Raw genomic sequence first — 23,006 nt, forward strand, 5'->3', positions numbered from 1 at the left:
AAGAATATTCTGTTAAAGCAAACGGAAAAAAATAAAAAATAAAAACTGTTAAAACCAAGAATTTCCATTATCTACATATTTTTATATAGAAGAATTATATATATATATATTTATATATATAAAAGAGAGTTAGTAAACACACAAGGTTGTATATTAATAGATAATATATTACTTATTACTACACATTTATGAGCAGTTCCATTTTATTCAAAATGTTCATAGTTATATTATTCAAGTTGGATATAGTTTCTCTATGTCAAATAAATTAGACATTTTTTTTTGTTAGGAAAAACATATGTTGTATCAATGGAAATTTTAAAAGCTATTACAACTCTAGACAAAATAATACAAATGAACTAAGATTGATTAAATAATGTTACAACTTATGTTTTTGGAAATAGCTTTCGGGAATTATCAAACATCTAGGTGTTTTCTAGCCAAGTGTTCCAATGGATAAAAAAATTATGTCAAACAAGTGAGCAATAGGCTCATATTTATAGAGTTTAGAGACACCATTTAAATTTCAAATCCCACCAAACCCCATGAGTGTTACCAATGATTAATTGGATGTTTTATGGAATTAAAAATGAGATTTGAGAGTTATTTGTGTTTTTGGAGCCGTTCAAAAGGTTGGAAAAAACTGAAGAAAAAAAAATTGGTCAGTCAGCCTCTGTGGCCGCGGCCTTGTTCCCCAGGCAGCGACCACCAACATCCCTGGCCGCGGCCATTGACCAATTTCACCACACAAAAATGTGATGTTCTTCCAAATGGTTCCAATCCACTCCCAATTGATTTTGTAACCCCCAAAACACATTATTTGAGTTAAAATCATATCTCTAACAGTCATTTCACATATGACTTTAAGAAATTCATCTCAATATTGTGTAACAACAAATCTACACAATAATAGAGAATATTTGGAAGTTACAAATTTGTATCTGAATTTGTAACACCAAATATGTTACATATTTTTATATTTACATATATCTAAATATTATAACTCTCTTTTATATGCTACAATATGTGCACTCCAATATGTGCACTCTTTGTCACATTTATTTAATCTAAAACATTATATTATAAAATAATATAATATTTTTTAGTATTTTTTTGAACTTATATATGGGGATTAGGGTGTGTTATACAAATGTTTTTTTGTTACTTGACAAATATAATGTGGTGAAGGAATAAATTTGTTATATATTTCCTTAAACGTTATATGTAAAAAGTAGGGTTTTATATACACAAAGAATGAGCACACATAAAGGACAGGTGTCCAAGAAAGGTGTCCTTATTAAGCTAAATAATATACAACAATTATATAAAGTATAACACTACACTAAGCCATATTACAAGGCCTTAACACCCCTCGCAAGTGAACAGGTCCTGTAATAACTGTGAGCTTGGAACGCAAGGATAGGAACTGCTGTGTAGGTAGAGGCTTGGTTAAACAATTTGCAAGTTGTTCAGCAGTAGGCACAAATTGAACAAAAAGGGACTTGTTGGCGACTCTCTCCCGCACAAAATGGAAATCAATCTCAACATGCTTTGTGCGGGCATGAAGGACAGGATTGGCCGAGAGATAGGTGGTGTTGAGATTATCACAAAAAATAATAGGAGCAGCAGATAATGGAAAATGCAGATCACTCAACAGGGACTCAATCCATGCAATTTCAAAGGTGCCATTGGCAATACTACAATATTCAGTCTCGGTACTAGACCAAGAAACCACTTTCTACTTTGAAGAGGCCTAAGAGATAAGATTACCACCCAAGAAAATAACATAGCCACTACTGTTGCGGCAATCATTCGGGTTTGAGACCCAATCAGCATCAGTGAACCCAGTGAGAGTACGGTCAAGGGAGGGTTGAAGATGAAGACCAAAGTGGACTGCACCTTTGAGATAACAAACAACACGTTTAACAACCTTCCAATGTATATCAGAGGGGGAATGCATGAACTGACATAATTTGTTAACAATAAAACTAATATCAGGCCTAGTTAGTGTACAATATTGAAGGGCACCCACCACACTTCTATATTCAGTACCATCAAGGAAAGGAAGCCCATCATGAGCAGATAAGAGAGCCCCATAAACCATGGGAGTGGGGACAGGCTTGGTTTCAAGGAATGAGACACGAGTAAGTAGATCGACAATGTATTTGGCTTGACACAAGTGCATTCCAAAGGTTGTGCGTTGTACGTCCAAACCAAGAAAATAATGTAGAGGACCCAGATCTTTGACAACAAAATGAGCTTGAAGATGTCAAATGAGTGCTGAAATGCAAGAAGTCTCAGAGCTAGTAACGAGAATATCATCAACGTACACATGAAAAATAGTAATAGAGGAGTGCGAAGTAGCCACAAACATGGAAGAATCAACAATCGAAGCAATAAAACCAAGTGATAATAAGGCATGAGTCAACTTAGAAAACCAGGCCCTCAGGCTTTGTTTGAGACCATATAGTTATATAGTTATTTGTGTAGCTTGCAAACACGTTGAGGTTGTGCTTGGTCAATGAAACCAGGTGGTTGTTTCATATAAACAATCTCTAATAGATCACCATTAAGAAAAACGTTAGAGACATCAAGCTGAGATACCAACCAATTCAATGAAACAACCATATGCAAGATGATCCCAATAGTGGCAACCTTCACAACATGACTAAAGGTTTCAAAATAGTCAAGACCATGGGTTTGATAATAACCTTTAGTCACAAGAAGAGCCTTGTATCTTTCAATATGACCTTCAATCGGAAGACCCATTTGCACCAACAATAGTGGCATTCAGTGGGCTCTCAACAAGAGACAAAGTACCATTTCAGTGTAAAGCATCAATTTCAGATTGCATAGCAGAAACCCAATCAAAAGGAAAGGAAGAAGTGTCAGAAGGAGATGAGTAGGGTAAAGCTGAACTAGAAGGAGCAACATGCGAAGATGGTGGAGAGGAAGAAAGAGAAGTAGAAGGGAAGAAGGAGGGAAGAGGGACGTGAAGGGAGGATGGGTGAAACAAAGAAGGAGAGTGTGGCGGGGTAGAAGACGAACTAGTAGCAAAGGGAAATGAGTGTTCATTGAACACGACATGGCGAGAAATGTAAAGATGACCCGTGGAGTGATCAAGACAAAGATACCCCTTGTGTTGGGAGCTATAGCCAACAAACACACATTCCTTAGAGTGAAAGTCAAGTTTGTGTTTGGAATAAGGCCGCAAAAATGGGAAACAAGCACATCCAAAGATGCGTAGATAAGCATAGTGGGGAGGTTTGGAATAGAGAAGATAAATATGGGATTGATGAGATAGGATTGGGGTGGGTAGGTGATTGATAAGGTAGACAGCAGTGGAAAAAGCAAAGGACCAATAGGAAGTGGGAAATGAGAGTGAGATAGAAGAGAAAGCCTTATTTCGACAACATGCTGATTTATGTGTTCAACCTGACCATTTTATTGAGGAGTATGAGGACAAGAAAGTTGATGAAGGATACCCATTTTGTGAAAGAATGAAGTATAAGAGCAAAATTCACCACCCCAGTCGGGTTGAACTTTACGAACTTTACAATCAAAATGTGTTCCAACCATAGTATGGAAATGAGTAAAAACAGAAAAACATTCATCATAGATCTTAAGAAGACAAATCCAAGAAAATCGAATACAATCATCAATAAGTAATAGAAAATAATGAAATCCATTAATAGAAACTAAGGGTGAATGTCCCCAAACATTCATATGTATTAGATCAAAAGGTTTTACAGCTCTAGAAAGAGATAAAGTAAATGGTAAACGATGGCTTTTAGCCACTTGAAAATCATTACAGAAAGAAAATTGCGAAGACGAAAACAGGGCAATATTACAACTAGAAATAACATGGTTAACAACTAAAGAGGATGGATGACCTAAACGTAGATGCAAAATAGAGGAGTCCTGAGTATGAGCAAGAAATGTTTGTGGAAAGCTGGAACGCGGTGGGGAAGAAAAGGAGGAGAATTGAACACGATAGAGACCTTGGTCAAGCAGTCCTTGGAGGAGGGTTTTGTGAGTGGCCTAATGTTTAGCCACAAAATGAGAAGGCTAAAACATAATGTAAGCATGATTATCACGACATAATTTTGTAACACTAATGAGATTATGAGAAAGAGATTGAGTGTGGAAGACATTGTGTAACGTAAGATAAATAGATTGGGAAGGAAGATGAACATGGTCGACATGAGCAATTGGGAGAGACTTACCATTACCAACTGTAACTTGTTCATACCCAGTGTAAGGAGTGGCAGAATCCAGGGAGTGAATGTCAGGAGTAAAGTGGTGTGTTGTACTGGAATCCAGGAACCACGCAAGGTCTTGTGTAGAGACAGAAGAGCCAGAAGAAGATGGCACATGTGAGTTGTGGAGCTCAGAGACAGTAGCGGTGTAGGTATTGAAATTTCTTGGACCTGGAGAGGGGGTATAAGTCAAGTGGGTACGGTGTAACACACAACAACAATGTGGCCAGATTTACCACAAACATGGCATTGAGTTATGGAGTGGGAGGTTGGGAAATGGGATATCCAAGGGGAATGAGGGAGATTGTGGATAGAAAGGTGGCCTAACAAGCCAATAGAGGGATGGGGAGGAGCAGAAGCATGATAAGGGTGCAAATATTAGGTAGGAGGAGGGCGGAACTGAGAGGGATATGGATTGGGAATGCTATTTGGAAAACGTGGTTGGGAAGAGGAGTGTGATTTGAGAAAGGGATAAGTATTTTTGGCAACATTAGCTTGAAGTAACTAGTTAGGTGCGGTGTGACGTTCCAATTGAAAATCAAAATTTAGGAGATGAGAGTGAAGCTCTTCAGGGGTAGGTGTTGAGGGAGAGTGAGATAACACCGCCTCAATTATTAGAATCTACACAAGAAATGGATTGACAGAGACTAAATAAAGATTGAGAAAGAACTTGCAAACCCAAGTAGATCAATGGTCTTCTTCAACTTTGATGAAGCTTCAATAACCCTAGGCAAAACCACCACTTTGAGAAAATTCTTTGAGCAAACCAAAAACACAAAACCAAGGCTTATACACGTTGCAAAACGTTGTCCTAATATTCTATTTCCTAGCCACCATGGATGCTTGAGGCCTTCTCTTAAGAAAATGAGGATTGAGATTGAACAAGCCTTCAACTCTCAAAGTCAAACACTTTCTTCGAGAGTTCTTGGAGAAAAAACTAGAGATTCTTGGAGCTAGAGAGAGAGAGAGAGAGAGAGAGGGGGTAGAGAGAGATTGGAGAGAGTGATCAAGTCTTCAAAAACACTATTTTGAGCCTTATATAGAGTATGCACAATCATTAGGTCTAACCAATAGGATTAGACTTGAAAATCACATCATTATGAGCATTTTACGTAATTTCACGTACTATAGTAGGTGATGCCGCATCGCCTGCTAGGGTTTCTTGAAACCCTAGGCATCAGGCGATGCCTCGCCACTTGGGTGGCAACGTATCGCCACCCTCTCTGATTTTAGAGACTTCCAAATGTCCTAAAAATTCTCTAAATGCTACCAAACTTTTTGGGAACCCTTAGATACTCTCATGCATCACATTTGACCCAAAATTGCATTTTATAAGTGCCTACAATTGAAGCTCAAATTTTACATCTTCATTATGTGAATTTTACTAAGTGTTTATACCTTGCTTGTATTTTAACACTTATCATTTGTATTTAATCGATCATAACAATCTCCCACTTGATTAAATACAAGCCTCATTCTCTAGCTTAAACAGTTTTGGTGTATAAAATAAAGTGCATTTCAGTTTGAACATTACCTTAGTGAAAATACCACAAGGTCTTATCGAAATCATTAATTGCTTAAAGCTTGAACCAAGTATTCCATATGATGAAACCGGTGATACCTCACACACCACCACCACATCTTTTGTTTTCCCACTTTCTCGCTTAGCAATATCAAGGCCATGTGCTCATCTCTTCATGAACTTTCCGGGGAGAAACTCCAACTCCCATGAGAGGCAGCACCACCTCTAAGTCCACATAAGTGAAGTTCTTACAACATCTTTGCTACATTTATAGATGCTTGTTACACTCAACTGAACTTCATTAAAGCCCTAGGCTTAACCCTAACTCGGTAACAACCAACACTATCCATCTTGAATGGAACTCATTATAAATTTTAGTGTTGAAACTATTTACTTATCAATGACTTGTTCTTACCCATTGAAATCTTCCCCTTGATTTGTACAAGTTGAGAGTTGGGTTTCCATCATTGGTGAATCTATTATTTTAGGAGTTTCAATCCCATCCCTTTTGAAGTAGAACTTACTAACCTTCTCACAAGAGGTTATGTAAATGGATCCGCTAAGTTCTCACTTGTCTTAACATATGAGATTGATAAGGTTCCACCTTGAATCAATTATCTCACATATTCATGTCTTAGACTAATGTGTCTATACTTTCATTATACACACTATTATATGCTCTAGCAAGTGCGGATTGACTATCACAATGTATTGAAATTATTGATACCATATCCGTTGTTAAAATAATATCCATCATGAGATTCCTAAGCCACTCGACCTTTTTGCCAGTTGCCGCTAAAGCTATAAACTTCGCTTCTATGGTTGAGTGTGATATACAAGTTTGCTTCTTGGAGCCTCATGAGATTACACCTCCTCCAAGAGTAAACACCCAACCGGTGGTGGAGAGATTATCTCCAACTCCTGATTTCCAATTAGCATCAGCATATCCTTTAAATATCTTTGAAAAATTTGTATAGTGAAGACTATACTCTTTGGTACCCTAAAGATAACCAAGAATTCTCAAATAGCTTTCAATGCTTGATACTTGGATTGCTAGTAAACCTATTAAGTTTACTATGCAATATCCGCTCTTGTGCAATGAATGGCGTACATTAGGCTTCCTATTGCGCTTGCATATTCCAATTGAGCCACTTCTCTTCCTTCATTCTTTTAAAACTTCATGTTTGAATCAAATGATGTATGCGCCTCTCTGATTTTAGATGATAGAATTTGTCGAGCACTTTCTTAACATAGTGGGTTTGACTCAACTCATAACCCCCACTACCCCTTCTAACTTTGATACCTAGAATGGTATCCACATTTCCGAGGTCTTTCATTTTGAAGTTAAAAGATAGAAACCTCTTCGTTTCTATTATTCCTCACATGTCATTACTCAAAATCAACATATCATCTACATATAGACACGAAAGTATGACTAAGTCACCACAAGTCTTATAGTATAAGCACTTGTCCGCATTATTGTGTCTAAATCCATTAGAAACAATAACTTTATCAAACTTCAAATGCCATTGTTTTGGAGCTTGTTTCAAACCATATAATGATTTGACAAGTCTATATACTTTATGTTCATTTTGTTGAAGAACAAAACCTTTTGGTTGTTCCATATAGACCTCCTCCTCGAGATCCCCATTTAGGAATGTTGTTTTGACATCCATTTGGCGAGCATAAAGGTTATATATAGATGACAAGGCAAACAAAAACCATATAATAGTTGTTCTAGCTACCGGTGCATATGTGTCAAAGTAATCTATTCCCTCTCTTTGTTTGAATCCTTTGGCTACTAGCCTACCTTTAAAGGTTTGTATGGTGCCATCGGTATGATATTTCTTTCTAAATACCCATTTGCACCCAATTGGTTTGGACCCCTTTGGAAAGTCAACCAATTCCCAAGTGTGGTTTGACATAATTGAGTCCATTTCATCATTAATTGCCTCCTTCCAAAAAGCAGAGTCTCTTGAGAACATTGCTTCGTTGAAGGTGTTGGGATCATAATCTATTTGAAGTACGATTGGATGTTTCCAAGTAGCTTCCTCATTATCACCTTCAACAAGGTATAATGTCTCCATTGGAGAACACTTCTCACTTGATCCCAAATCTTTAAGCCTTTGGCTCCTTCTAGGAAATTGAGGTCGCTCACCTACTATTCTAGGAGTCTCCTCTTGAGGCTCTCTAGTTTGAGTTGGTTCTAGCTTGTTGTCATCGAATGACATGTTCTCAAAGAACTCAACCTCTCTAGATTAAATTATTACATTAGACTCCAAGTCTAATAATCTATAAGCTTTGCTATTTTGGGTATAACTCACAAATGTACATCTTATAGCCCTTGGACCCAACTTGGTCCTTTTAGGATCGGTGCTCTTGCAATAAGCAAGACACCCCCACACTTTAAGATAGCCAATATTTGGTTTCTTTCCTTTCCATAACTCATATGGAGATATATTATTTTTCTTCATGGGAATATGATTCAAAATTTGACAAGCGGATAGCAAGGCTTCACCCCACAAACTAAAATTCAATTTAGAGTGTAATAGCATAGCATTAATAATCTCAATAAATGTTCTATTTTTTCTTTTCGCAATACCATTTTTTTGTGGAGTATAAAGGGCTGTACATTCATGAATTATTTCATGTTCTTCACAAAACAAGTTAAATTCATTTGAAAAATATTCACCACCCCTATCACTTCTAAGAACTTTAACTTTCCTTTCAAGTAGATTTATAACTTTCGTTTTATACACCTTAAATACATCAAATGCTTCATCTTTATTTTTAAGCAAATATACATATGTGAATCTAGAGAAATCATCAATGAAAGTAATAAAATATCTACTTCCTCCTCTAGTCAACATTCCATTAAGTTCACATAAATCACTATGTATCAAATATAACAACTTAGAGTTCCTTTCAATACTAGGAAAATGTTTCTTTACCATTTTACATTTAACACATAATTCACATTTGTCAAGCTCAACATTGTCACAATCAATTAATCCACATTTGACAACCCTTTTAATTGTGCTAAATCCTATATGTGCAAGTCTAATATGCCACAAAGTAATAGAATTTGAGTCAAGCATATAACAACAAGAAGAAATTTTATTGTTCACATGATCAATAGATGTACAAAGTTTGAACATGCCATCACAAGAATATCCCTTTCCCAAAAGAACATTGCCTTTTGATAACATGAGCTTGCTGGAATCTATCACAACCTTGATTCCCGGTTTGCCAAGTAAATTGTCATTCACAAGGTTTTTAATCATTTCTGGTACATACAAAACAATGGTGAGTAGAACCTTCTTGCCAAATGTGAAGAACAAATCAATAGTTAATTTTCCTTCAACCTTCTTACTGCCCATTCGGATCTCATGCCCTTCCTTGAAGATTCAAAAGTCTTGAATAGAGTTCTATCATAGGTAACATGAATGGTGGCACAAGTATCATACCACCAACCACTCACATTTCCATGAATGAAATTAACCTCGCTTAGTGTTGCCACTAGTTCCTCTTGGGTTGAATTTACTCTTGCCTCATTGTTTTGGCTCATCTTGAACCTACAATCTCTAGCAAAGTGGCCATTCTTGCCACACACAAAGCAAGGTCCCTTGGAACTTTTGAATTGTCCTTCATTCTTCTTGGGCCCTAAGGGTTTTTGACCATTGCCCTTATTCTTACAAATTCCGCTGCCCTTGTTAGGAGGGTTAGCCACCACATTGGCCTTAGAAGTCTCTCCATTGGACTTCCCCTCATTCTTATCTATAGAACGAGATTCCTCCTCAATTCTCAAGTGTTTGAGAATTTCCTCCAAAGAAATCTCTTCATTTCTATGGATAATTTTCTTTCTATAGCCTCTCCAAGAAGGAGGTAACTTGGCTATAATGACACCAACAAGAAATTGTTCTGGAAATACAATCTTAAGAGTAGACAATTTGTTCACAATAATTTGCAGCTCATGAATTTGAGGGAGAATGGGTTTATCATCATGAAATTTAAATTCCATATATTGAGTAATAAGGAATTTCTTTGTACCTTCAACTTCCGCTTTGTACTTCTTTTTCAAGGCCTCCCAAATCTCCTTGGCGGTCTTGGTGTTGGTGTAAAGATCATAGAACCTATTCGATAGGGCATTGAGGATATGACCCCTACATATCAATTCATCTTCTTCGCGCTTCTTCCTTTCTTTGACAACTTCTTGAGTATCACTTCCTTGGGCTCTTCCAAGGCTTTTAGGTATTTATCCAAGACATAGAACACTTTCAAAGTGGTGAGCAAGAATCTAATCTTGTCTTGCCAACGAACAAAGTTAGTCCCATTAAACCTATCCAATCTAACAAAGTCTTGAGTAATGAATTTCAATGCCGAAAGAGAGTTAGATTCGTCCATGATATGCTATCTCAGATTCTAGAGTATTAGAATGTTGGGGAAGAGTGAGATAATACCACCTCAATTATTAGAATCAACACAAAAAATGGATTGACAGAGACTAAATAAATTGAGAAAGAACTTGTGAAACCAAGTAAATCAATGGTCTTCTTCCACTTTGATGAAGCTTCAAAAACCTTAAGCAAAACCACCACTTTGAGCAAACCAAAACCACAAAACCAAGGCTTATACACGTTGCAAAATGTTGTCCTAATACTCTATTTCCTAGCCATCATGGATGCTTGAGGTCTTCTCTTGAGGAAATGAGAAATGAGATTGAACAAGCCTTCAACTCTCAAAGTCAAGCACTTTCTTTGAGAGTTCTTGGAGAAAAAACTAGAGATTCTTGGAGCTTAGAGAGAGAGAGAGAGAAGGAAGATAGAGGTTCGATAGAATGATCAAGCCTTCCAAAACACTATTTTGATCCTTATATAGAGTAGGCACCGTCATTTGGTCTAACCAATAGGATTAGACTTAAAAAACACATCATTATGAGTATTTTACATAATTTCACGTACTATAGAAGGCGGTGCATCGCCTGTTAGGGTTTCTTGAAACCCTAGGCATTAGGCGATGCCTTGCCACTTGGGTGGCGACTTATCGCCACCCTCTCTAATTTTGGACACTTCCAAATGTCCAAAAAATTCTCTAAATGCTACCAAACATTTTGGGAACCCTTAGATATTCTCATGCATCACTTTGGACCCAAAATTGCATTTTATAAGTGCCTACAATTGAAGCTCAAATTTCACATATTTATTATGTGAATTTTACTAAGTGTTTATACCTTGCTTGTATTTTAACACTTAACATTTGTATTTAACTAATCATAACAATAGGCTTATCAGATCTACTGGAAATTGATGTATAAAAGGCACCATACTCACTATCAAGCCCATTAAGTAGATATATGATGTGATCCTTTGGAGAGATAGACACTCCAATCGCAGCGAGATTATTGCACAGAGACTTGAATTTTTGCAGATATTCCATCATTGAGAGACCCCCTTTCTTCATCATCTGCAGGGAGGTGTGGAGCTTGGAAACGTGAGCCATGGTAGATGAGGAGAAAAGATGTTCAAAAGTGACCCAAATTGCATGAGGCATGGTAAACTCAACCATCTGAACCAACATGGCTTCGAAGAGGGATGCATAGATCCAACTCATCAAAAGGCGATTGGAATGCTGCCAGATAGTATAGGCGGGGTTGACGGTGATGGGTTGTGGATTTGAAAATTTGGGAGGGCATATAGAGGACCCATCCAGAAAATCATCAAGACCATAAGCAACGACAATGTTGAGAAGCCGGCTTTTCCAAATGAGGTAGTTCGTTTGATCTAATTTGATGGCAAAAGGTTGATTGATGGAAGGTAGAGAGGGAACTGGGGAAGAGGAAGAAGAATCAGTGATATTTGGGTTGAAGGGAGCTACTGGTAGGCTAGTTTGAGAAGAAGCTTCAGAGGTAGGCAGAGAGGTCACCAGTGTCTCTAATACCATGACAAATATAATGTGGTGAAGGAATAAATTTCTTATATATTTCCTTAAACGTTATCTATACAAAGTAGGGTTTTATATACACAAAGAATGAGCACACATATGGGACAGGTGTCCTTATTAAGGTAAATAATATACAACAATTATATAAAGTATTAACTCTACCCTAAGCTATATTACGAGGCCTTAACATTACTAAATATAGTTCTAAGTTTTTAGATTTTCATTTGACTTCACATAATGAGTCTACCATTAATGTGATAATTTAACATGTATTGTTACCTTTTGTAAAATAGCACTTGAAATTTGTGTTGCATACGACTTAAATCCTACTTAATATCATCTTAAACAGTTTCATTTTTTTCTCCTGTTATTAAAAAAAACTAAACATATATTTAATTGAAAGTATTATAAATTGCTTCAATATATGAGCAGCTACTGGATCATCCATGGGTGAGAGGTGATTTGGCGAAGGAGGATCAAATGGATGGTGAAGTTGTAACAAGACTGCAGAGCTTCAATGCCCGACGCAAGTTTCGCGCTGCCGCCATAGCCAGTGTCTTGAGTAGCTCCATTTTCTTAAGGACTAAACAACTCAAATCCTTGTTGAAATCCCATGACCTTTCTCAAGATGAGATTGAAAACCTCCGAATTCATTTCAAGAAAATGTGAGTGTCCGAAACCCTAAAAAATGTCTTAATCAAAATATGCTTGAGTTTTATATAATTTGATACAACACTCTGATATTATTGGTTACGACTATTATACATCATGATATAGACTAATGAAGATGTAAATCTATGATGCATTGCTATAATATAACACACTTCAAAGAAAAGTTTCTCCAATGGTGTGCTAAAAGTTGTGCCAAATTTGGCACATGCTAAAAGTTGATCCAAATTTAGATCAAAATATAGCATGATCCAAATTTAGATTACCAATAAATGTTCACTTTTTTATTTACCTTTTTACATTACTTATTATTTTATTATATTTTTTGATATCTTATTTATTGTTGGCATTAAATGTAGATTTTTTACATCATTTTTACATCAATGTGCATTTGAGTACAATTATAAAAATTGTGCTAAATAAGTCAATTTAAATTTTTCGTGCTAAATTTAACACTATTTTTGCATTTTCTATTGGAGATGTTCTTAGTGTAGGAGTAAAGTAATTGAAACATTTATTAACATGAGTTTTGCCTAATTTTAGTCATGAGGCACTAGCTTCACAATTATTCAAATAGTAAGTCTAATGTGAGTTTTGTGAGATAGCTTATTCATCTAATAATCCAATTACTGTTGAGTGACAAAACTTTCCAACATTATGACATTATTTTCAATTCATTTCTTTACATTTTTTCGGAGGGACAGCAATTACGATATAAGAAAATTTCAGAATTTCAATTATGAATTGCTCACACATCCATGCTGATCAACTACTTATAATTAGTTAGTACAAGAAGTTTTGTATTTATAATGTACGAAATAGTAGAGCCTTGGTAATTGGTATTGCATTACATAATAGAATGTGCAATTTTTATACAATAAGAATTATATTATGTAATGTATAAAAAATAGGTTGTATTACATTGTATAGTATAATTTTATTTTTCGTATTGTATTATACAATTCTAATTTTCATTCATATATTCTTTTTACATTTTTTTTCTCTCTTTATTTTCTTTCACATACTATTTCTCTAATCACTTTCTCCCACATATTTTTTTCTCTCATTTTTTTATATCACAACACTCTCTCCCATAACTCACTATCTTGTTACTTTCTCCTTTCTCTCTTTTGCTCACTTCATTCTCTTTCTATCAATTTCTCTCTCATCACTTTCACTCACTAACAGAGTTGGGAACTAATGCAATGTCACCCCTAACTTTTATCTTCCTTTTAAATTTTTATATAAAATTTGAGTAGTTTTTTTTAAATATATATACTTTCATATATTGCCCCTTTCCACATAAATTTTTGCCTAGCTCTGCCATTGTTTTCATTCATCTCATTACTTTCTTTTTCGTTACTTTCACTTCCTTCACATTCTCTCTCTTCATCACTTCCTCTTCTTGTAACTTTCACATCATTTACTCTTATGACTTTCTTTTCATAGTATTATATAAAAAATAATAGAATAGAATACAAAACAATATAGTGTACCAACCATTCATTAACTAAAATGCTTAAACTCACTCAATATGTTTACATGAGCTACTCAAGCAAAATTTTGATAAATATTGTAGGAAAAAAAAAGTTAAAACAATGATATGATGTATTTAACAAATGTACACATGGCCATCCTACTTGGCTTGAAATTTCTGTATTTTTTTAATGAATAAATAAATGAAGAGAATATATTGCCCTGATTGTGAGTTCAAATATTACTACTACTTTTTTTTACTAATAAACTTGTCTTTTTCAATTCATAACTTTAGCTAAAGCAACGTGCAGATGCGCAAATGGTGATAATGCCACTCTGTCTGAATTCGAGGAGGTGTTAAAAGCCATGAACATGTCTTCACTAGTTCCTATGGCATCTCGCATATTCGACCTATTCGATGACAATCGTGATGGCACTGTTGACATGCGAGAGATACTCTGTGGCTTCTCCAGTCTCAAGAAAACCCAAGGTGATGAAGCTCTTCACTTGTGCTTCCAGGTAAATCCAACTGATCACTTCTCCACTTTTCTTGGAAATCTCAACACAATACAAACTCTATATATATATCATGACCTTGACTCATATTGAAGCTTATCTCCACCAAGCCACATGAGCCTAGACTAGATATATGATATTTTGATGAGATATTGCTTGTTAGTCCAGCCCATTTATCAAGCCCAACTACACTGGATCCTGAAGTTATACGAGACCACATGAAGGCGTGGGAGATGGAACCGACTTAGAATGAAGAGAAGAAACAAGAAGGGGAAACAAGTATATGCAGCAATGAAGAAGAACAACAAGAAGGTAACCAGAGCGAGGGATTGGCGCGTACTGCCAGGGTGCGCGTGAGGCCTCGATGGCTCAGGGACTACGTGATGCTCCTAGATCGTTGAAGGAGAGAGAGGATGAGAATAACTAAATTTTGTTATGCCTTTGTGATGTTTTGGCTGAGTATTAATAGGATTTTATTCAACTGGGATATTATGTTGTTGTTAATTGTAATAACAAACTTTGCTAGAGGAGATTCGCACTGTCTCGAAGACTGCTTTATTCTATCATTGGTACTTTCATTGAGTCTTCACCATGAAGAACGAGGAGATTATAACTTTGTTACATGCATTGGAAGTCAAATGGGAACAACATTCTGAATCACAATTGGAGCATTTCAAGGTGCTTTTAGAGCAACATAAGTCAACGACGGACGATAAAATATCTCTGGTATCTCAACAGCCACCACCGACCACTGTTGGAGAAGGGAGCACTGTGCGCGACTCTGGTCGTTCGGGAGGGAGACGTTCGAATTCTGATACTGATAGCAGGGATCTGAATTCTATCCTCAAAACTCTATGGGTCAAGGTTCCTAGATTTGATGGATCTAATGTGGAGGACTGGGTTTATAAGATCAACAAGTTCTTTGATCTTCATCGTGTTGATCCTGCTATGAGACTTGGGGTGGTTGCTTTCCACTTAGATGGTGCCATTAACCTGGTTTCAATGGATGGAGAAAGGCGGGTCATTTTCGAATTGGTAGTTGTTTCTCCGAGCATTACAACTGCGTTTTGGGACTTCAATTTATGATGACCCATTGGATCGGATCTCAAAACTTACTCAAACGGGGCGAGTGGCAGGCTATCATGTTGAGTTTTAGGCACTAATGCCACGGATAATTGGAGTCCAGGAGTCTATGTTTTTGAATTTTTCATTTGGGGATTGAAGCTGGAAATTCAAAGGGAATTGTTGATGATGAAACCGATCGATTTATCCGATGCTATGGCAGAAGCTCAACTGTTTGAAGATCGATACGACGATTTCAACGGCTGCAATCGAGTCGACAGTGGGCGATCTGGGTGGATTCTACGCACCACGGTTGGGTATCAAGGGTCACCAACAACACCTCTGTCACCACATGGAGCTCTCAAGATAATCTCGACTACTCAAGGGCCTACTGGAACTAAATCGCATTTCTCCAATACTCAACCCTTGCCTATTAAAAGACTAACTCCAGCTGAACTGAAGGATAGGAGGGATCGGGGGGTATGTTTCACATGTGATGTGGTCACAAATGCAAAAATCTAATGCTTATTTTGTGCCAAGAGGAGGATGACTATGATACTCTTAAGGAAACTGATATCCAAGAATTTGATGAAGTAGGGGAGGATGAAGTCAGCTTGAATTCACTCTCCAATTCGATGAATTCACATATTTTTCGTATCATGGCCAAACACGGGACTGAAACTTTGGAGGTACTTGTGGATACAAGGAGTAATAACAATTTCATTCAAGAATTTTTGGCTGGAAAATTATAGCTTACTTGTGAGGACACTAAACAGTTCAAAGTGTATATGGGCAATGGTAACTTTCTGCTATGTTCTAAGGTTTGCGAATGGGTTGAGTTGATTCTCCAAGGTCATAGTTTCATGGTGGATTTGTATGTACTGCCTATATGTGGTCTGGATGTCATCTTGGGTATGCAATGGCTACAAACCCTAGGGTCGTGTGTACATGATCACAAGGCTCTTACTATGGAGTTTAATTAGAAAGGCAGTGTGGTGAAATTGTCCGGCTCAACAGAGGTGTCGGCACACCAACTCACATATACTCAATTGCATGCGTTATTGCAAGAAGGAGAAGTGAAGGATGCATATCATTTAGCAGCAGCTGTAGAGGAAACAAGCACTGAATTGACAGAGTTGTCCACATTGGAAGCTAATTTTCCTCCTGAAGGGTGTGGCCTATTGACTAACTTTGCTAAAGATTTTGCGAAGCCCAGGCAGCTGCCACCTTATCGAGGGGTGGATCACAGAATATTTTTGCAGCCGTGATCACAACCGGTTAATGTACGACCATATAGATACCCCTAATTTCAGAAGGATGTCATTGAAAAATTGGTCAAGGAAATGTGGGACATGGGCTTCATTAGGACAAGTACAAGTCCTTATTCGTCCCCCGTACTGTTAGTAAAAAAGAAAGACGAAACGTGGCAATTTTGCATCGATTACATGGCACTTAATTGACTCACGGTCAAAGACAGATTTCCCATTCCAACTATAGATGAGATGTTTGATGAATTGGGAAAAGCCGAGGTCTTCTCCAAGTAGATCTCCGAGCGGGATATCACCAAATTCGAATGGATCGCAGAGACGTGCACAAAACTGCCTTTCGTACACACGAAGGCCATTATGAGTTCACTATCATGCCATTCGGCCTTACTAATGCTCCATCAACCTTACAAGCAACAATGAACCAGATTTTTAGACCATATTTACGCTGATTTGTCATAGTGTTTTTCGATGATATTTTGGTTTATAGCAACAACATCCAAGACCATGTTCAGCACCTCGTCAGTGTGCTACAACTATTAAACAGCACAGATTCTTCGCCAAAGCTAGCAAGTGCAAATTTTTTCAACACAAGATTGAATACCTCGGGCATTTGGTGTCTTCTCAGGGAGTTATGGCTAATCCTTCGAAGATTTTTGCTATGGTTGATTGGCCATTACCCAAGACATTGAAGCACTTACGGGGTTTCTTGGGGCTTACAGGATATTATCGCATGTTTGTGCCTCATTATGTGGTGATAGCAACCTCACACAATGAATTGCTCAAGAAAGACAATTTTAAATGGACGCATGAGGCTACCACTGCTTTTGACAAGCTAAAAACTGCCATGACAGCCACTCCCGTGTTACGCTTACTTGATTTTTCCAAGGAATTTGTGGTAGAAACAGATGCTTCCAATGTTGGGATTGGTGTAGTGTTAATTCAGGAAGACCATCTAGTGGCATATTTTAGCAAGAAACTCGGCCCTAAATTTGCTGGAGCATCGACATACAGTACGGAGATGCGACCTATTGTCGAGGCCGTTACTAAATGGCGACAGTATTTGTTGGGACACCATTTCATCATTCAAATAGATCACAAAAGCCTCAGAGAACTCCCGACTCAAGTGATTCAGACCCCAAAGCAACAACAATTCCTTTGTAAGCTTCTTGGTTTTCAGTTTTCTATTGAATATAAGGTGGGAAAGGAAAATTCAGCAGCTGATGCTCTTTCTAGACAAAATGAAGTGGTTTTTTCTACTCTGCATATGGCTGTCAGGTCAGGCTCTTTTGAGTTTTTAGAGGCTTTGAGACAGGGGAATATAACTTGCCCGGATGTTCGAGACCTCCATAGTCAGTTGGTGAAAAGAGAATTGGACCCTGACTTGTATTCGGTGAGGGACGGAATCCTATATTTCAAACATAAATTTTTGATCAGTGCACATTCTCACTTGAAATCACAGCTGCTACAAGAGTTTCATGCATCATCTATAGGGGGCCATGCAGGGATCAATAGAACATTTATGCGATTGGAAGCCAATTTTTTCTGGAAGGGGATGTGTAAGGATGTCAGCAAGTTTGTCCGCGCTTGTTTGGTTTGCCAAACGGTAAAGTATTCGCCTACAGCCCCTTATGGATTACTTTAGCCTTTAACCATTCTAGAAAGGGTATGGGAAGATCTTGCAATGGATTTTATAGTGGGGTTGCCGAATTCACAAGGGGTCATTAATATTTTGGTAGTAATTGATCAATTCACCAAATATGCTCACTTTGGAGCATTGTCGAACCACTATACAACGACAAAAGTAGCAGAACTTTTCTCTAACATGGTCATTCGCTTACATGGCATGCCCTGTACAATCATTTTAGACTGAGACCCCATCTTTACAAGTGCATTTTGGAAGAAGCTATTTGAATTAATGGACACTACTCTCAAGATGAGCTCCGCCTATCATCCACAAACAGACGGCCAAACCGAGGTGACAAACCGTTACTTAGAACAGTACCTAAGGGCATTCACGGCGGATAATCCAAAACAATAGAGTCAATTTTTGTCATGGGCAGAATACCACTACAACACTAGTTTCCATTCAGCGATAGGAATGACACCTTTTCAAGCGGTGTATGGAAGAGCTCCACCAACCATTCCTTTGTATACGCGGGGTTCCACATCAACACAAGCAGTGGAAGACAATTTATTGATTCGTGATGACATCTTGCAGCAACTGAAATGCAACTTGCAGCAAGCCCAAAACCATATGAGGCAGCAAGCTAATAAGAAGCACAGAGAAATCGAGTTCAAGCTCGGAGAGTTGGTCTTGGTGAAACTCCAGCCGTATCGCCAAACCACAGTGGCCAATCGTCTCAATTCGAAGTTATGCAGGAGGTATTTTAATCCCTTTGAGATCATTGCTAGAGTAGGACCTGTGGCGTACACACTCAAGTTGTCTCCAAGTTGTAGGATCCACCCTACTTTTCATGTCTCTTTACTCAAACCTTATAATGGAACAGAGACAACCAGCTGCTATCCACTTCCAGAACTCATCCTTGCTAACTGGCTAGTAATGACACCATTAGCCATATTAGCTACTTGTGTCCAACAAGTTAAGGGTAAATATGTTTGCCAAGTTCTGGTCCAATGGTCTCTCGGACCTCCGGAGGATGCCACTTGGGAAGACTTCAGTTCTTTCTGCCACCTATATGATTTCCTCAACCTTGAAGGCAAGGTTGTTTTCGAGACAGGGAGTAGTGTTAGCCCAGCCCATTTACCAAGCCCAACTACACTGGATCCTGAAGCTATACGAGACCACATGAAGGCGTGGGAGATGGAACCGACTCAGAATGAAGAGAGGAAACAAGAAGGGGAAAAAAGTATATGCAACAATGAAGAAGAACAACAAGAGGGTAACAAGAGTGGTGGATTGGCGCGTACTGTTAGGGTGCGCGTGAGGCCTCGATGGCTCAGGGACTACGTGATGCTCCTAGATCGTTGAAGGAGAGAGAGGATGAGAATAACTATATTCTGTTATGTCTTTGTGATGTTTTGGCTGAGTATTAATAGGATTTTATTCAACTGGGATATTATGTTGTTGTTAATTGTAATAGCAAACTTTGCTAGAGGAGATTCACACTGTCTCGAAGCTAGTGTTCCCTAACTAGTTACTCAAAAGTAACTTATTCTGTATGACCGAACCTATATGAGTTAATAAAGGAAACATCCGATCAATTAAGTTAAAATATGTGAAAAAACTTTTGAAATAGAAACATGAAATACTTGCTTGGACTAGAAGGCTTATTTCAAGTTTCTTCCTAAATCATAGCTTTATTTGACCTTTAATTGGACAGAAACATGGTAGGCTAATTCAACAACTTCCCTCTTCTTTATTTTGTTTACTATAGATGTACGATACAGATCGATCAGGATGCATCACTAAGGAAGAAGTTGCTTCCATGCTCAGAGTAACATCTCTTCCATTTAACTAGTTTCACTTTTTGTTGTGTTGGTTACAACAAACACTTGTATATGTATAAATTGTGTCATAGACTGACTGATTGATTTTATGTTTTAGGCCTTACCTGATGAGTGTCTTCCAGCAGATATTACTGAACCTGGGAAACTGGATGAGATATTTGATGTCATGGATACCAATAGTGATGGAAAAGTTACATTTGAGGAATTTAAAGCTGCCATGCAGAGGGATAGCTCACTCAAAGATGTTGTCCTCTCCTCTCTTCGTCCCCAATAGATTTCCCACTTGCAACTTTGATGTGATAACTCTACAATGTTCTTCCTTTTCATGTATCGCCATTATGTAAGGATAGCTGCTATAGGCATTAATTAAACGACAATGACGAAAGTAAAATGACACTTCTATAAGAGCATTTTCCAAATTATTAGGATAAAGCTTTCTCATTCTTGTTTGATGCCCAATACAAAATGTGATATATTTCTAGCTATTATATATAAAATAATAATTTCCTAAAGTTTAGGGTCTTTACTTAAAAGAAAATCATATTTTTTTTCAAAATTTTGCAACCTTTTTGGTGGGGTCCTAAGGTCATCTCCAAGGGATAACGTCATTTACCACGCTACTCCAAAAAGGTGAAAATTTTATCTCCAACCATTCAACCTCATGATGAATTAATGCTACTATGTTTGCCTCAATAGCCAAAATGTAGTGTGTATTTGAAGCCAAATGGGGAAAGTCGCATCTATCCGTATCAACTTTTCTTAATGTAACAATTTACAAATTTATAAATGGAGATACTTTTACTCTTTTGATATATTAATTATTATTAGTTTTTCAAAATATTATTTATATATATTATTAGATAGGATATGTTAATTTCAACACAAAAAGTGAATTCAATCTACATATGTGCGATTTCAATGTAACCTATACTTTATGGATTGGATTGTAGAGATGAGATTGAGTTTGTTAAATCTTTAACATCCCTAATTTTATTGATTTACTACATCATATAATATCTTTATGGAATGGAATATATCCCATGTTTACCTCTAAGTTCCGAATAAACTATAACTAATTTATTTTTTAATCGAGTCTAAACTCTGAAATAGTAATTTTAATTAAATATATTAAGGATACATGTGGCTAAAATACTTAAGTTTTGTTGGGATTCTAGCACTTTGATACTTAAGTTTCTATTTTTATAGTAAAACAGGCCCACGTCTTTAGATTACCTCATCATAAACCCCCTATAAGTAAATAATAATAAAAAAAAGAATTTAAATTTTCTTTTTTTATTAATAAAATATAATTAAATGAAAATATTTAATTAAACTGATTAAGAGAAAAAAAAAAGGTGAAATACACAGATAAATTCAATATCCATTTAAGGGGTATTTGTGGTAAAAAAATACATATGTTTTACACTTTGGATACTTAAATACTTAATTATTCTTTTTTGTAGAGGATTGCGGCAGCGTTTGGTTCCTCCATTTTCAGCGGCTACCTCATGTTTTTCTATTTGTTTAATAAATAATAGTTTCCACTCATGAAAATCGTAAATACTTTGTCTATAAATTAGGTTTATTTGCTCTGAATCCTTGTTTTATATGTGAGTTTGAGTGAAGATGGTTTTGATAGTTTTGAACCCATTAATTTCATATTCTATTATCAAATTTTTAAATGGGTAAAACTTTTATTTTAGTTTGTTTTGATGAATTTTTTATTTTTTTAAATAATGATTTTTTATTTTTATTAAAAATCTGAAAATACAATAATTTTTTTTTCTTCTTTGGAGTGAAGGAAGTTGTAGAGTCAATTTTGTTGCAGATGGTTGTGCATGTATTTAGATTTAATTTGTTAAATATAATTATATGACGTGCCTCCAAATATTTTATTGTTTGATATAATTGTGTCTTGTCCTTTTTTTTTTCTTCCCTTTAGGCATCTCAACTATGATATCTGTAAAAATTTGATTGTGGAAGATATAGTCCCAGTTGTAAACACATTTAAAGTTGAAAAGTTGGAAGTCCCTTTTGTCCTCTGCACAAAAACCAAACTAACAAAATTATGTAAGAAAGACATTTGGAGATATGGTGCACATTTTGATTATAACATGGTGTATTCTTTTTTAGCTATTGGAGAGTGATGTGTAATGTGATGGGGACTAAGGTTCCAACTTATGTTAAATTAAGTACACTACAACATTTTAGAGTTTATATCACATTAAAAAATGACATTTTCCAAAAAGCGTTATTCAAAATTGGGCCAATATCTTAAAACTAATACCATAGGCTTTTGAATATTGGGCTGACAAATATAATAAGATTAATCATAAGCTTATTCACTCAAAGAAAAGAATGTGAAAAAGACAAAAAGAAAAAAATAGACCCCTCTCTCCGAACGAAGTATCATAGATCTTCTCCACCCGGTCTCCTCCATACCGATGGTGACTTCGCCGCCGATCTAATCGCCAGAAAATTTACATATCGTTTGCTCTTCTGGTCGTCTTCTTGCTCTCAAATCTATCTCCTTCGTCATCTAGGTTTGTTTCTTTTTCTTCGTCTAGGTTTGCTTCATTATTATTGTTGTAAATGTCAACCGATCATGAATTTATGTTTATTTCTAGATGCATACCTAAATTTTCTTCTAATTTAATGCCATATATGTATGTATATGTTCTTTTGTTTGTCAATATAAATGGCTGTTATTTTTAGGGTACTTTCGTTCCCTGATTTTTGGCTTTGGTAGTATATGTGTATGATCGGTATGTTATTTTTTTAAAGCTCTCAATCTCAGAGCTATTGATGATTGTATATAGTTTTTGCTTA

General features: G+C 36.6%; 1 protein-coding gene across 3 annotated transcripts in view; it reads left to right on the top strand.

Moving 5' to 3' along the window:
* The window catches only part of LOC133782162 (calcium and calcium/calmodulin-dependent serine/threonine-protein kinase-like), a 28,369-nt gene extending 7,701 nt beyond the window's left edge, over positions 1-20,668 (top strand). Inside the window, exons 4-7 of one of the 3 annotated variants that reach the window (XM_062221368.1) lie at positions 12,151-12,383; positions 14,175-14,382; positions 20,105-20,164; positions 20,275-20,668. In XM_062221368.1, the coding sequence (XP_062077352.1) occupies positions 12,151-12,383; positions 14,175-14,382; positions 20,105-20,164; positions 20,275-20,451 (678 nt within the window). In that variant the 3' untranslated portion in view covers positions 20,452-20,668. Of the gene's footprint in view, positions 1-12,150; positions 12,384-14,174; positions 14,383-14,547; positions 14,753-20,104; positions 20,165-20,274 lie in introns of those variants that run through there. The other 2 variants (XM_062221369.1, XM_062221370.1) reach the window with 2 other exon arrangements.
* The last annotated feature ends 2,338 nt before the right edge of the window (positions 20,669-23,006 follow it).

This window comes from Humulus lupulus, chromosome 6 (assembly GCF_963169125.1).
Source record: "Humulus lupulus chromosome 6, drHumLupu1.1, whole genome shotgun sequence".
Classification (NCBI taxonomy): domain Eukaryota; kingdom Viridiplantae; phylum Streptophyta; class Magnoliopsida; order Rosales; family Cannabaceae; genus Humulus; species Humulus lupulus.